General features: G+C 46.5%; 1 protein-coding gene across 3 annotated transcripts in view; it reads right to left on the bottom strand.

The window, feature by feature from the left end:
• Positions 1-13,450, bottom strand: part of MYZAP (myocardial zonula adherens protein) — a 97,163-nt gene extending 83,713 nt beyond the window's left edge. For 2 of the 3 annotated variants that reach the window (XM_007111262.3, XM_007111263.4), the window contains exons 1-2: positions 12,853-13,450; positions 1,732-1,818 (exon numbers count right to left, since the gene is read on the bottom strand). In XM_007111262.3, the coding sequence (XP_007111324.1) occupies positions 1,732-1,818; positions 12,853-12,927 (162 nt within the window). In that variant the 5' untranslated portion in view covers positions 12,928-13,450. Of the gene's footprint in view, positions 1-729; positions 839-1,731; positions 1,819-12,852 lie in introns of those variants that run through there. The other variant, XM_028494844.2, reaches the window with a different exon arrangement.
• Positions 13,451-15,891: the final 2,441 nt, after the last annotated feature.

Here is a 15,891-nt window from a genome sequence, read left to right as displayed (position 1 = left end):
CAAGCACTCATTCTGATTCCCCATGTGCTAAGCTGCCCATGAACCCCTGGACACAGCCCAGGGCCACTTCTCCGACCAATCTATCAGCTTTGAAAGGAAGGACAGGGAGGGGATTGGTGAGGGCAGAAGGGGACCCCTTCCCCCAGCAACACAGGCCCCTGGTCATCAGCCAGGGTCCAGCAGCCAAAGCCTGACCACTCCCGCTCTCTTTGGTTATGAGCTTTTACCCCCAAACTTTTTCTTTGGAGAATGTTCAAAGGTACAGAGAAGCTGGAAGAATAAACTACGTAGCCAATGTACCATTATCACAAGTAAGAAAAGTACTATTTATTCAATAATATGTAATATATGGGTTCATATTCAAAACTGTACAGTACTTTTATAGATTTTTTTTGGATCCAAGATTTAATTAAGGTTTAATTCGTTATAATGATATTAAGTCTCTTTAGTCCCTTTTATCTCCAACAGATTCTCATTTTTCTTAAATAACATTGAATTTATTAAGGGAGCCTGGCTAATTTTTTGTAGACAGTTCCACATTTTGGATTTTTCTGTGTCCTTATTACTAGATTCAATTAAACAAGTTTGGCATGAATATTACTGGTAACATTGTTTACTTCTGAATGGTATCACATCAGAAGTCACATAATAGCAGGCTGCCCACTATTGGTAATGCTGAATCGGATCACCTGGTAGAACTACTGGCTACCATATTGTGGCATATTGTACCTTTAAAGTCAGTAAGTGATCAGTGAGGTAATACTCTTGAGCTCACATGAATACACTGCTCCACAGTAATCTTCCACCAATTAGTATTTGCATTCATTGATGACCTGACCTGGGGGTTACAAAGCAGAGATTTTCTAAATTTATCAGCCGATGTCCTATAAAGAAGAGCTTTCCCTTTTATAATCTCTCTCTCTGATTATTACTATAAATCCATGAGGTGTTTTTATTATTCAATGTGCCACGGCTCATCACTGTCATTAATTCTTTTTAATGTTGACATTTTTCCATTTTTACCAGTGAGAGCCCTTTCAAACAGGCTTCTGGGTCCTTTGATATGGCCCAATTCTCCATGTTCCCAGAGCCCTGCTTACACTTCTGGAGCCTAACACTCGAACGATCACGTCATCTTGGTTTATTTATACGTCTGTGTCACCTGCAAAACTACGAGTTTCTCAAGGCAAGGCCAAGGTCAGAGTTATCTTTGTGGCCCAGCGTGTAGCACAGCAGCTGGCACAAAAATGCCTGCGCAACTCCTCCTCCCTGCAGCCGGGTGCCCTTGCCGCGCAAGAGCTGCTGCTGGGCTGTTCCTCTCCAGGCAACCCCTCCACCATGTGAGCGGGGCCTCCGGCTCCAGCCACAGAGAAAGGCTCAGGCCCCGCCGGCAGCTCACAATGGGCCCTTTGACTCAACGAGATGAGGCTCTTTCAGGAAAAACACGTTCCCAGCCAAAGCACCTGTCACTAAGGCCAGCACTCCTGGAGCCTCAAGGCCACACAGAGCCTACATTCACCAAGAAGCAAGAGCAGGGACAGGAGGCAGCAAAGCAGCCTGACTTCTGGGAAGATGGCAGATGGGGGGCAAGTTCAAGAGGGCCTTTCATCACACAGCTGCGGACATGCAGGCTCTGTGAATAGCCTGGATGGAGGATGGCAGGAAAAGGGGTTAAAATAAAAGAGTACAAAGATGGGAACTGGTCAGGGCTTCGCTTCAGAGATGACTTACCTTCTCTCTTCTTTCAACCTTCCTTTCACTTGACTCAGACACTGGACTTTCAGGAGGTACAGTCAGCCGCAGTCTGCAGACATTTGCCTAAGAGAGACGAGAGAAGAGGCCTGTTATGAACCTGCATTTGCATTTGCAGCAGCCGGATCACCTGGGGTTTCTCAGAGCCTCTTTCCCCTACTTAGCAACGGTGATGATGGTACCAATCTCACAGGGGACGCTGGGGTAAGACCAGCCTTTGCCTGGCCCATCACAGGCACTCATCACCTCACTGCTTATGTTTTATGTTTTCCTTGTTTAGGAAACTACTGAATAGTTTCACAGAGTTCAAACATTTTTTTAAAATGGCTCATGCTCCGTGACAGTACAGAACGATCTGATTTCACATCCATAGGCCAAAATACAGCTAGAAGGATAGAGGCCAAACTATACACAGTGGTGACGGGGTAGGAGGGTGCTTTCTACTTGACTCTGTGTTGGCTTTTCCTGTAACAGACATGATTAATCACAACATTTTTTTAAAAATCTATATACCCATGTTCACAGCGGCATTATTCACAACAGCCAAAAGGTAGAAACATCCCAAATGTCCATCAATGCATGAATGCATAAAATGTGGTACGTACATAGAACAGAATATTATACAGCCTTATAAAAGAAGAGAATTCCGACACATGCTACAACATGGAAGAAACTTGAGGACATTACGCTGAGTGAAAGAAGGCAGGCACAAAAGGACAAATCCAATATGCTTCCACGTACAGGAGGTCCCTAGCGTAGTGAAATTCATAGAGACAGAGAGCAGCATGGCGGTTGCCAGGGGCTGAGTTATCCTTTAATGGGTATGGAGTTTCAGTTCGAAAAGATGAAAAAATTCTGGAGATGGATGGTGGTGATGGTTGCACAACAATGACAATGTACTTAATGCCACATGATGTTTATTTCACCCTACTGTCACAGCCTGGTCTTACTGTGACATTTTCCAGAGAGAAGTGATCCTACCATTAAAACAACAACAACAACAAAACCCCAGAGGGCCAAAGCAGCACCCAGAGTGCCCAGCCCACAGCCAATTGCACTCATGAGAGCACTGCTTGTCCCTGTTATGGGTTGAACTGTGTCCTCCTAAAATGTATTATGTTGAAGTCCTAACCCCTAGCACCTCAGGACGTGACTTTATTTGAAAGTAGGGTCTTTATAGAGGTTACAGAAGTTAAAATGAGGTCATTAGGGTGGGTCCTAATCCCAAATAACTGGTGTTCTTATATAACGGGGAAATTGGGAGACAGACACGCATACAGGAAGAACACCATGTGAGCATGCGAGGGAGAAGAGCCTGGAACATACCCTTCCCTCACAGTCCCCCTAAGGAACCAATCCTGCTGACACCTTGATTTTGGACTTCCGGTCTCCACAACCGTGAGACAATACATTGTTGCTGCTTAAGTCACCTGGCTTGCGGTACCTTTTTGCAGCAACCCTAGCAAACTAATATACACCCCCAACCTGGTTTGCAGGGTCACAGATCTGCACTGGTCCACAGGGCAGCTTCTGAGCAAAAGTACCCTGCATCCAAGAAGCCCAGGGTTGGATATGATTGTAAAAGACCTTTGAACGCCAACCTGCCAGCCTACAAAGCAACCCCCTAACCCAACAGTGTACCTGGCAAGTGGACACCCAGCCTGAGGGTAACATTTTCCATGTACAGGTGAGAGCACATTTGGGACACATCAGCACTTCCACACACACCACTGCCTCCCTCTGAGCTACCCCATTTTGCTACCTGACACATCTAGCTTCCTGATAATGAACTTATAAGTTCTTCCTCAGAACTCCTAACTAACAGACCCAGGGTGCCCTCGGGGACTGCAAGAGAATTCCCTTTAATCTTCACAGGCCTGAACCTCCTTTCTTCTGCACTAAACAACCCCAGCTCTTTCAGCCATGTGATTTGGTTTCAAGATCCTTCTTCATCCTCACTCTCCTCTGGGCAAGCTTTGACTCCAGTGACCCCAGGGTGAGACGTGGCCTGACACATGGCCAACTTTGCAATAAACCTTCAAAGCTCATCGCCAGTCATGCTGGCCAAAGAGAAACCAAGCCATCCCAGCACATAGCTCTCTTAGCTGACAATCCACAACACTGATGGGAATCCGAGGGCCTCCAGAGAAAGGTAACCCTTTGACTTCAGGCCACTTGGACTGGTTGAAAACAGCTGGCATTTGCACAAACATCAAAGTGTAAATCACACCAGGCAGGTAAGGTAATCCAAGTCTGTGATATGCTCAATAATCTTGTCTGGTAGGCTGGATCTGAGCCACAGCACAATTTTGCAGAGAAAAGGAAGGGCTTTTCTCCTGCACCACATCACACACACACACACACACACACACACACACACAGAGTGTGCGCACACATGTATATACCTACACAGGTGCACACGCACATACTTAGGTTCCAACACCTACTAGGCTGTGTTGATTATGAGCAAGCTATTTTATCTCTCTGAATCTCAAGGGTAAAAGTCAGGTAAAGGAAGATGTCTGGCACATAGTAAGACTCTATCAGTGTTAGATATTTTTATTATTATCTAGATATTATCATCATCCTACAAGCTCCAAAATGATATAGGCTTAACTGGCTCCCCGGTTCTGCTTTCCATAATACTAAACAATTTGGTCAACGGATCTAATGGGTATTAGTGCTGCAAGTGATACCGTTTTTAGGCTGATTGCCCTCGAGGGGTAATCCCTAATGGCAATAATTTTCAGAATAAACTAAAAAACTGAAGAAAAGACAAGGCCCAGAAGGGACCTCATGGGTCCAATCACTCAGAATGAGAAGTCCCCTCCCCCTGAGTGAGACAATTCTTTATTTGTCCACTCAGAACTCCGATATTCCTCAACAAACTTCCTGTAAGTCTCCCCGAGCCATGTATACCCTACGGTATGCACAGACGCAGGATAAAGAGAATGCATTTCTCTAAACTATCAATTTTACCTGGTGACAGATAATGAATTAAATAAAATGAACATGTAAAATAAACATTTGACTTCAAAGCTATCTGGCAGGTGCAGCAGGTGCTTGCGGCTACACCCAGGCCCCTGTGTAGAGTGTTTACTCTTGTCATTAGAAGTGCTTTTATGGAAACAGTAAGGCATGGATTACACGTGGTGCTTGCATTCTGTAATCAGTGCTGATCCACAGATGGACTGACTATACAGATGCATTTCAAACCCAGCTTGGAACAGGATCAGACCCTTCCTAATAAGATGGTCAAATGTACTGTCATGTGAAAAAAAGAAAGGTGCTGGGGGAAAAATGTTAACAATAACCCCATTTTTGTTTTTTAAATTCAATCTGATAATCTGTATAGATTTGTGGGGGGGGGAATGTCTTTAAGGAAACACAACCAGCTGATGCTGGTGGTAGTGGTGGTGATCTTTGGAAAGTGGGATTTCTGCGACGTCTACACCTGTTCCAAGTATGTGTAAGTTTTTAAATTAAAAATCATAGTAGTCATAGCAATAATAAAGATTGAGAGCAACTATATCAGACAGAGAGAGAGAGAGAAAGAGATCAATCCTTCCTAGACCCACAGGACTGCTTCAGGAACAGCAAAGAGAACATCCCAAAGGTCTAAAAAGTACTCTGAATTTCTTTACAGAAGCACTAAGTAACCCCTGAATGCATCCGATAGGTTGATCGGTAGATTTTACCTCCCTTTAGTCATTCACTTTCAGGAATCTCCCCGTGGGAAAATGTCCCACTGAGTAAGATCAAGGCAGTGTTGCTTATCTCTCTGAGCATTTTACGATGCTGACCTTCATGGTTTCCTGACACTCAGGTACATAATACCCAGAGCAGCCCAGGCTGGACAGTACCTGAGAGGCAGGTAAGGTAGTTTATTCCCAGGGGTTCCCACGGCAGCTGGCTCAGCCTTGTGTTCTGAACTTTGAGGAGAGCTGAATCTTACTTACCCTGAACACTACTGCTGGACCAGCTGTCCCTACAAGAAAGGGTCCCTTCCAGTGCATCAAAAGCAGGAAAATGGACTTAGTGTACTTCAAGTACTGAGTACCCACTACTTGTAAAATACTTTTAAGGGCTATGAGGGTACTAATATGGAAAAGAAATAGCCATGCCCATAGAGCGTCATAATCCAGAAACACACCCACAAAGGGCAATCAAGAGCACTTGGTATAACCAATATAATATTGGGAGAGACAGGGTAGTTTGTGGTTAAGGCACGATGGAACTGCACTTCTGGGTTCCAATTTTGGTTCTGACACCTACTAGCTATGAAACCTTTGGAAAGCTACTTAATCTTTATTGCTTCAGTTACTTTAGTTGTAAAACACTGCTAACAATACTGCAGAACCACTCTCTTGAACTTGTGGCGAGGATTAAATAAACTAATGAAGAAACTAATGAAAAGGGCTTAGAAGACTTTCTGGTACATATCAAGCACTCTGTAAGTCGTCTTTTTTACCCTAGGAATATAAGAAGGAGAACAATCATCTTAACTGGAGGTAGGAGTACGTCAGAAGGCTCCTAGAGATGACATTTGAGCTGGGTATAGAAGGAGAGAAAGGACTGCTTGGGTCAGTGAGGTTGGGAGAATCCATCACCAGAATAACAACAGACAATTACCAGGCAAGGCATTCATTCCAGGCTGGCCAAAGGCATAGACATTGGCATGTTCTGAAAATGGTAAATGGGCCTGCAGCCTGAGCAACAGTGGGAAAGGAAAATGGACAAACAGGTAGGGGCCAAACTCTGACAAGCTACAAATGCCTGATGGCAAAGCAAGGCCTCTAATGGATGACATTGGGGAGCCATTTAAATTTCTGGAGGAAGGGACTAACACTCAAACCTGAGTTCAGGGCTTCCCTGGTGGCGCAGTGGTTAAGAGTCCGCCTGCCAACGCAAGGGACATGGGTTCGTGCCCCAGTCCGGGAAGATCCCACGTGCCGTGGAGCGGCTGGGCCCGTGAGCCACGGCTGCTGAGCCTGCGCGTCCGGAGCCTGTGCTCCGCAGCGGGAGAGGCCGTGACGGTGAGAGGCCCGCGTACCACAAAAAAAACAAAAACAAAAAAAAAAAAACCCTGAGTTCAGTGATTCAATAGCAATTATTGAGTACCTCCTATTATGTTCCACACCCAACAACATGGACTGGAGAGGGGGAAACAGGGCTCCCAAGTAAGCTTTGTACCTTAGTTGCTTCTGTAGCCCTTACAGCGCTCAGCATAGTATCAACACATAATAGGCCCTGCTCAGTAAATATCAGTGTGGGTTTCTTTTTAGGTTGAACTAAAACGCGGTAAGGAGAATGTACCTGAAACTCCCCCAGAGAGCCTTCCACTTTCTTCAAAAACCAACCCCCATGGGAGGAATAGCAAGGCAGGGGCAGCGAGCATTCAAGCTTCTTCCACAAGAAAATACACAACCGAGCCCTTGTCTGCAATCAGGGCACCTAGGAGCAACACCGGGCCTCTGGGGACTTGTTTCTGACCCCCTTTGTGGAGGCAGAAAGCTGGTCCCCATGAAGGGGGGATTCTGAGATCCACGTACCATCATGCTCTCAGCTTCAGGTACCTGGGCTCACCCGAGGGAAAACTGTCCCTCTCAAATAAAAAGGGGTTAAGATGACCTAGGGAGGTGCTGGGTTTGCTCATCAGTTTACAAACATGGACTTCCCTAAGGAAATGAGCCAAGTGCATTTACACTTCCCTCAGGCCTAGTCCACTTTGTGACCGTGGGTCCCTGCCCAGCTCCGCCTAACAGAAGGTGTGGCCACTAAGGTTGTAGCTGGGAGGACGGACACCACAATCCCTTTGCTAAGCACAAGCATAAAAATCTCTGGAATACACAGGTGGAACAGGGCCTGCCCGTCTGAAGTAGGCCTCTTACTTTGAAGTAGGCTTTGGCCCTGAACTTGCAGGCCTGATTACCTACATCAGGGTGGGGCAAACTTTTTCTGTAAAGGGCCAGATAGTAAACACTGAGGGTCTGCAAGCCCTGTAACAACCATTCTTAGCTCAGAGTATACAAAACAGGTCGAGGGCTGGATCTGACTACAGGGTTGTAGCTTGCCAACCCTTGACCTACGTACTTGGATGCTTCTTCCAGGCGGTATAAAGTGTCCTGGAACCCCCTTTCCTGTGTCAGGGCTGACTCCAGACAAAATTCATTAAGTAGGAAGATGGTGACTTCTCCTTCCTGCTCTAGCTGGCTCATCTGTACCAGGCTCACCATGTGCCCCGAATGCCAAGACCCAGAGAGAAAAACACAGGTACGAACACACACAGACACCAGGGTGACCTGGCGTGTTATGACTCCTCCCCCCGACCCCCCCCACCCCCAACCTTGCCCTTCCACCAAGGCAAAGGCACCTTTCAGAACACAGGCCCAGGACTGTCTGCATTTCCAAGAAAGCTGTCTGGGAGAGCAACCCTGGAAGGAAGAGTTCCAATCCTCGGCCACACATTAGAATCACCCGGGGAGCTGCCTAAACAATGCTGATGTTATTCTCTACTTTCCAATGTTCTCATTTAGACGGTCTGGGCTGGGGCCTGGGCAGAGGTATTTTAAGCTCCGTATTCCATGTGTAACCAGAGTAGAGAACCACTCACTTAACCAAAGGAATGAAACTCCAACAGTGCAACAGGATGAAGCATCTGGAATATTTGGAGGCCTTCCCAGAGCTGTCAAACTCCTCACCTGGGCCGACACTCCCATCCACAGGGCACCTGCTTCCTGCCCAGGTGGGACAGAGGTCACGGGCTGGCTTCATCCCAAGCTTCTCTTCCTGTTTTCCCGTTTGCCAACTCAGTGTTAAGTGTGGCTGTTTGAGGACCCTGGTGACACTCTTCTTTTTAAGCACCTATTACACCAGGCTTGGGGAGGAAGGGTCCTGAAACCTTCTCAAGTAGTTAATCATAGATAGGAGCAATGATGGGGTGCACAGGCCTCTAGGGGAACACGGAAGAGGGGGTTCAGAGCAGACTTCCTGGAGGAGCTGACCCTTCATCAGAGGCGAGGAACAGCATCAAAAGCTTGGGGAGTAGCAAGTAATTTGGGACATCTGCAAAGAGTATGCATGAAGAGGGGGAAGGGGAAGGCAAAGGCCAGATCAGAAGGCCCTGGGTACTAAACTAAGGGGGTTTGTGCTTGTTCCTGGGGGTACAAGACTGAGGGGGTTCTTGAAGTAGAGGAGCTAGGTAACTGCATTTTAGAGGGATCACTCTGGCCTTAAAAGACAAAGAACAGTCAACAGGGTAACTAACATTTAGGAAATATCACCCTTCTAAGGAGGGAAAGAGGTAAATACCTCTGTGTTACTATTCTGTGTGCTGGGGAATATCTATCAGGACAGTTTTCGGCTGAGAGAGATGGCTGCCGGAAGCAAGAAGACGATAACACACGTAATCACTGAAAGTATTATATTTTAGATCGAAACATTTCAACTTGGTCTCTAGTTAGTTGGCCCAGGATCCACAGCTCCCTGCACTCAATTCTACAATTTTTGAGGCTGATCTGAAAGGGTTTCCTAAGTGACCAGAAGCTCAGTGGTAACACCCAGCCTCCGGGTCTCAGGTTTCCTTAAGAATCCCCAGAACTCGGGTCCCTTCATCCTACATCTGACACAGCGAGATGGGTGAACCAAAGCAGAGAAGTCAGGAGATTTTTTTTCTGAGCCTACAACTATCAATTCTTAGTGGCAGAGGCTTTTCGGCTAAAGCCCCTCAACTGGGTTCAGGAGGTCCCAGGGGAGCAGCCAACCGTTTTCTGAGTACAGAGGGCCCTCTGCCATCCCCTCCCTGGGGGATGCTGCAGCCAGCTTCCTTCCACCAGACGCTGAGGTCCCGCAATGCCCAGTGTCCCTTCCTCAGAGCCCCATAGGATGATACAGAAATTATGCACATAGATGTTTCTGTGAAAGGAAAAGGAAGTGAGGTAAACACCTGTCTGACCCATTCACCGGCCAGCTAAGGAGAATTCTTTCTTTTGAGCCTATCAGACAGAAATGGGACCCAGGAGAGTGAGGAAGTAATGACTGAGCAGCCCATTCCAGTTTTGAACGGAGGAAGCCTTTGCCAAATACAAAGAAATATTGGCAAGAGCAGGCCACGAGACAGTCCTATCCCTGTGGCCTTGTTGGCTTTGGTTTTGTTTTTTATGTGCCACTGAGGGGCCACGATACCAGTAACAGTAGCCAACAGTCTCTTATTATCGACGGAGCATGGTGCTGGGGGAACCCTTGACGAGTCTATCATCTCACGCCACCCTCACTGAACAGCTCAACCAAATACATCTGGCTGCACAAAGCAACACGTGCCTTCCCCCCAAAGCACACAACCTGGCCACACAACTGACCTTTCACTGCAAAGTCTCATTCAGTGGGATTAACTGCATTTACAAAATTCCTTTCCAAATCACAAAGCAATGTCGATATTTTAAAAAACGTTTATTCTCCAAGGTCATCAACCTGTCTATGGTTATTCTCCAGCCACTTTATCTTCCTGCTGTTGCCATAGATAAAACTATTTTTAGGCACAACTGGTTTGAAGGCAGATTTTTTTTTAAATTTTATAACCCCTGCTGGTTGGCATCCATAAATGCCTCTCAGAGCTTTGTTTATCAACTGACAGAAATTACTCTCCCACCTGTTTTTTTTTTTCCCTTGAGAGATTTCAGATAAGAAGGAAGTACAAATTGTAGGTGGCAGCTATTGAACAAAGGATAACTAGTGACAGTCTGGTCTGGCCATACCACCCTGGTGGCTGACTCAGAGAACTCCCTGCTCAGTGTCAGCTGTCAGCGCCATTTCTGGTTGGCTTGAATGCCTGGATCAACACATCCTGGTTCCCCTGCAGTCCCTAATTTGGTAAGCTCTTTGGATGAAACAGAAATGTTATTTTAATGGCTAACTTGTTACTGTTCAAGATGATCACTTGTCCAATATCTGAGAGGAAAGACAGAACAATACAGAGTTTATTGAAAAACTTTCAACTTAGGGAACACTTTTTTGCTTTTCACTTGTTTGGTCTACAATTTTTTCAAGGCATCCTGTTCTTGTTTTTCCAAAAAATAAGTGTTTTGCCCTAAAGCAGGTCCAATACACCACTGTTATACAGTATATGCCAAGAGTTCCATTTAGAAGCATCATATTTCCTTTTTTCGGTATCTCAGTGATGTCCATTGCCTTACAAAGTCCCACTCATCCTACAAGACTAAACACACACGTCTCCTACAGAGGGAGGCCTTCCTCAGATGCTTCAAGAAGAACCTTTTCTTTTAGCTTCTACACAACCCTGTCAACACTCTACCCCACTACTACAACCATCACTTTGCATATGGTAGTCTGTGACAATGTCTGCTCCCACAGTTAGAGTGGACCCCAATATCTAGCCCTGCATCACACAGATCTATAAACATTGTTTAATAAATCAATTAATCAAAGATCATAGTTTACACAGTCTCACACACACAGTACTTGTGCCATTTGCAAATCCTGAGCAGAGTTGGAAGTCATAAAGGGGACCCTAGAAACTTTAGATATCTTCTTTGCAGAACCTACCCATGTGCTCAGAGCAGCCCTACACGGTCTGATTCAGGGCACAGACCCCTTCAGTCCAAATTATTTCAGTTGTCTTATTCAAAGAGCAAAGCCTTCTCAGGAGTGTGTTCACTGTGCCAGACACCACAGCACTTACAACTAAAGAAATACTTGAAAGTAAATATTTGAGGAAAAAAATCTTCAGAAAAGTTACCTACTATACTAGTCACATTTCATCCACCCATTATCACTCTAGCCTCCCAACGAGTACCCACTCTGGACGGGGACCTAGAGAATTTAATGCAATCTGGTCCCATGTATGACCCTGTCCAGGCTCAGGGCTAGCTTTTCAGTGACTTCATTCCTTCTCATTCATAATTATGTTCCAACTGAGAGGGATTTCCCAAAAAAAAGGCAAACACCCATCTTGGTGTAAGGCTGGGATTGTGGTTGGAAACCCAGTTGGACCTAATGGGGATCTTTCTTTATGAAACTAATGATTGGACAACCAGAGTTCTGTCAGCCCTAAGTGGTGCACCTGCACATATCCGAACCCATCACTTGGCCCAGACCCAGGAGTAACCAGTCTTTCTTCCAGAGCTAAAGAAAAACAGTATTGAAGACGACTGCTAGTCACTTGGTTGAGGTATACAAAATCAAATAAGCACGTCTACAAGACTAGAAAACAGATAGGAGTACCAAAGGGGGCCCTGGCTTGGACCTGCCTACTTGTTTAGCTAAACCTAGGGGAAATATTATTAGAGAAGTCTCAACCACAGAAAAGTACTCACCCAAATGATGAGTACTGAACATCATAATAAACAGATGAACCAAAAAGGCACAAACCAAAGCCCTGGCAGTATACTCTGAGGTACCAATCTTGGAAGAGATATGAAATGGGAACGATGTGGCTAGCATTTCTTTCACAGAGCATCTGGAGAGATGAGAAAAGAGGCAACAAAGATGGCAAAGAAACAACACTTCCAAAGGGCAACCTAGATGAAGATGGTGCCCACTGTGCTAATACTTAAATCAGAAAGAAGAGAGCAGTTTGCATAAACCCAAGTCCCACAACTGGGCTCCTAGGTGGCCACAGTATCTCTTCTACTTTGTATTGATAAAAATGAAGCCTACCTAGATTAAGCGCACTCCAAATCAGTGTTACTCTACCACGAGTTGGGACAAGTGGCCCTTTCTTTTCATCACTGGAAGGAGGAAAGTTTGGGTGTTAAAGACATTCATTACCTTTGAGTCTCAAGATAGGGACAACGCAAAAAGTTTCCCTTGCTTTTTAAACTGGTGCCACCAATACACTTGGCTTGATAGGCGAGGCAGGAAGGGGAGGAAATCTCTGGGAATTCCCTAAAGTCCCCTAAGCCCTTTGAGCCAGTGCGGCGCCTCTGGGACGTAGAAAAGAAAGGTCTCGTTCAGAGCTGAGACAGGACCTAAAATTGAGTCCAGGTGGGGTGTCAGGGCCAAGGGACCGGTATCCGTGCGTCTCCATCCCCAGACCCCGACAGCCGGGCGGCCTGGACAGGAAGCGGGACAGCAGCTACTCACCCTCCTGTTGGGTGCCCCGGGAGCGCTGGAGCCGCCGCTCGAGAGCAGGGTGACTGTGGACGTGGAGCGCAGCATCCCTCAGCGGCGTTGGTGGCGGGCTTGGCGCGGTGCTTCTCGCGAGTGGAATAAGCCGGGGGCCGCCCCGCTGGAGGCGGGGAGGGTGGGGACCGCGCAGGCCAGTAGCGCCGGCGGGGGCAGCGCGGGGGCGGGGCTGAGGCCCGGCTCGGGGAGGAGCCGGGGCGGGGTCCCGCACTCGCCTGACTCGTCAAGCTGCATTTTCTCCCGAGGGCGCAGACCCAGCCCGTGTTGGTCACCTACCTTCCCCCACGGCTCTTCGCCCTCCCAGGGTCAGTCCCGGGGCGGGAGTGAGTGCCTACCAGGTGTCCCTTCCAGCAGCCAGCACGATCCACGGGCCCCTATCCTATGGAGTTAGCAATCTGGTGGGGATACCGAAAGATGGTGCTTTGGTAGAAGAGGTGATACAGCTGGGAGCTCACAACGTGGCCGTAGGAGTTAGCCTGTGTCGGAAAAGTCTTCCCAGAGGAGGTGATGACTAACCTAAGACCTGAAATAAAGTAGAAGCAAGCCAGGCATTGAATATTCATCACAGCTGCTCATATTTATGTAATGGTTCCTGTGACCCCGGCTGCAAGTACTTTTCATGTATTACCTCATTTAATCCTCACAACCACCCTTTGAGGTAGGCACTATTATTGTCCTGTATCCCCATTTTGCAGATGAGGACATTGGCTCACCAAGAGATTAAGTAACAAGGCAGGGGCCCCACCGGCTGGAAAGTGGCAAAGCTAAGATGGACCGCACAGTCTGACCCTAGGGCCTGGCTTATCCACAATGCTGCCCCCCCAGCAGAGGGAGGAGACCCAAAGAACTGCCAAGTGCAAAGATGGTGGAAGGCAAGAGAAGGTTTGGTAGATTTTTTAGGAACTGAAAATCCCACAGTGCAAGGGGCAAATGGTAGGCAAGCAGTAGAAGGGCACTGGGCCGGATCATGAAGAACCTGCTGTGCTTAGCTGAAGAGTTTGGCCTTTATCCTGAGGATAAATGTTTCTCAACAGGGGAAGACAACCCCTCTCTACTCACCCTTCAAAGCCCAAACTCCCTCCCTACCAAGCTCTCCAGGACCCTCCTGCCCTGAACGCTTATACCCATGAACCTCGATGCTTTTTGAGACCACGTCTTCTCAAAAGAAGAGTCATCAGTGTGTGTGTCTGTCCCCTTCCCCCACGGTGAGCTTCTGGAGTGAGGGCCCAGCCTCACCCTGCTCTGAATTCTCAGTGTGGCACCAACACAGAAGATACTCAAGAAACATAAGAGCTGGTGCTGAACAGAATTCCAACCGATCCTATGAGATTTGCTCCTACTGCAGATGAGGAAACTGAAGCCAGAGTATCTAAGTGACTTTCCCAATGTCACACAGCCTGTGCTTTAACATCTCTGTCATCATCCTCATCCCAGCTATGTCTGCATTCTACAATACTTGCGTCATATGACTTTTCTCATCAAAGTCTCACCGTGACCAAAAACGTAGATACTGTTATCATCCCATTTTACAAATGAGGGAACTGAGACCTAGGGGCATTAGGTTAACTGGTGAACAGCTGGGACTAGACCTCTAATCTTCTAACTCCAGGTCTACTTTTTTTTTTTTTTTTTTTAACTATAGTCCTCCTGCATCTTCCTATCCACCCACCCTTCTAAAAAGAGGTCATTCATGAGAGGTCTTTTCCCATGTTATTTCCATGAAGGCCCCTTTTCTTGGGAGAGTTTTATGTGACTAAAAGATGGGTCTGCCTTTCAATAAAACATGGTCAATGTTGTGTTAGTTTCAGTGTACAGCACTTCAATAAAAAATAAAAAACAAACAAAAAGTTGTCAAAACACAGCTGTTGAAAGACAATATGAGTTAGAGATACCTGCATGATTACCTCAGTAGAAAGAGGCTAATGATTATTGCTGTTATGTTGCCTTGAGGTTCTCCTTTCTAGGAAGTGGGCTGCTGTTCAGAGTCAAAATAACCTGGCATCATCGATGTTTGTTTATATTATGGCAAACACCCAAGTGATCACTCAAGATGGAGTCAGCATTTGAGAGGAAGGGTGGGGCATGGATTCATTTCTCCATTATCCAAGTTTTTTTCATATTGTTAATCCTTTTTTATACTCTATTACATTTCATTACAAAAGCAGCAGACCTACACGTTAGCGTGTGAGCTCTTGGTGGGAACTGGATCTTGTTTACATCCCTGCCTGTCCAGTGGCTAGAACAGTAACTGGCATGTTGTCAGTGCACAATAAATATTGAATGAGTGAAGAAATGATATTACAGAGTAATTGGCATGCTTCAAGTGCACAGTAATGTTGAATGAATGAAGAAATGATATTACAGGGAGTTCCCTGGCCGTCCAGTGATTAGGACTGGGTGCTTTCATTGCCATGGCCCAGGTTCAGTCCTCGGTCCAGGAAACTAAGATCCCCCTAACCACACAGCATGGCCAAATAAAGAAAGAAAGAAAAAAAAAAAAAAAAAAAAAAAAAGAAATGATATTACAGAGCAATACGTCAACTCACTCATGGCCAAGCAAAACTAAAACTAAGACCCTTGCTAACCCAGCTTCTAAGGTAGGCAGGGGTCTCCAAGCAGTTTGCCAGCTGAAGCAGCCAGAGGCCCAGGATTTTCCCAGCCAGGAAAGTTCCCCACGCCGGCTGTCACTAAGGGCTGCAGGTGGTGTGTGTGGGCAGATGCCAGGCTCTGGCTTATGACACAGCCCCCCCATGCCAGGCCAACACCTAAGGAACTGCAAGAGAGTGGGGAGTGGGAGCCCCCAGAAAGTGGAAAAGGAGACGGAGGAGGAAAATAGGAAGACAAGTAGGGGTGGAAAAACCAATGAAAAGGTAGATCTGGCAGAGAAAGGAAAAAGTCAAAAATGAAATCATAGTCTAGGAGCTAGGGCTTCTATGAAGAGTTCTGGGAGAAGATCAAAAGGAAGGATTGACCCTTTTTTTTTTTTTTTTTTTTTTT

The sequence above is a fragment of the Physeter macrocephalus genome, chromosome 11 (genome assembly GCF_002837175.3).
Source record: "Physeter macrocephalus isolate SW-GA chromosome 11, ASM283717v5, whole genome shotgun sequence".
Taxonomy (NCBI): Eukaryota; Metazoa; Chordata; class Mammalia; order Artiodactyla; family Physeteridae; genus Physeter; species Physeter macrocephalus.
This window is presented reverse-complemented; position numbering and strand designations above follow the sequence as displayed.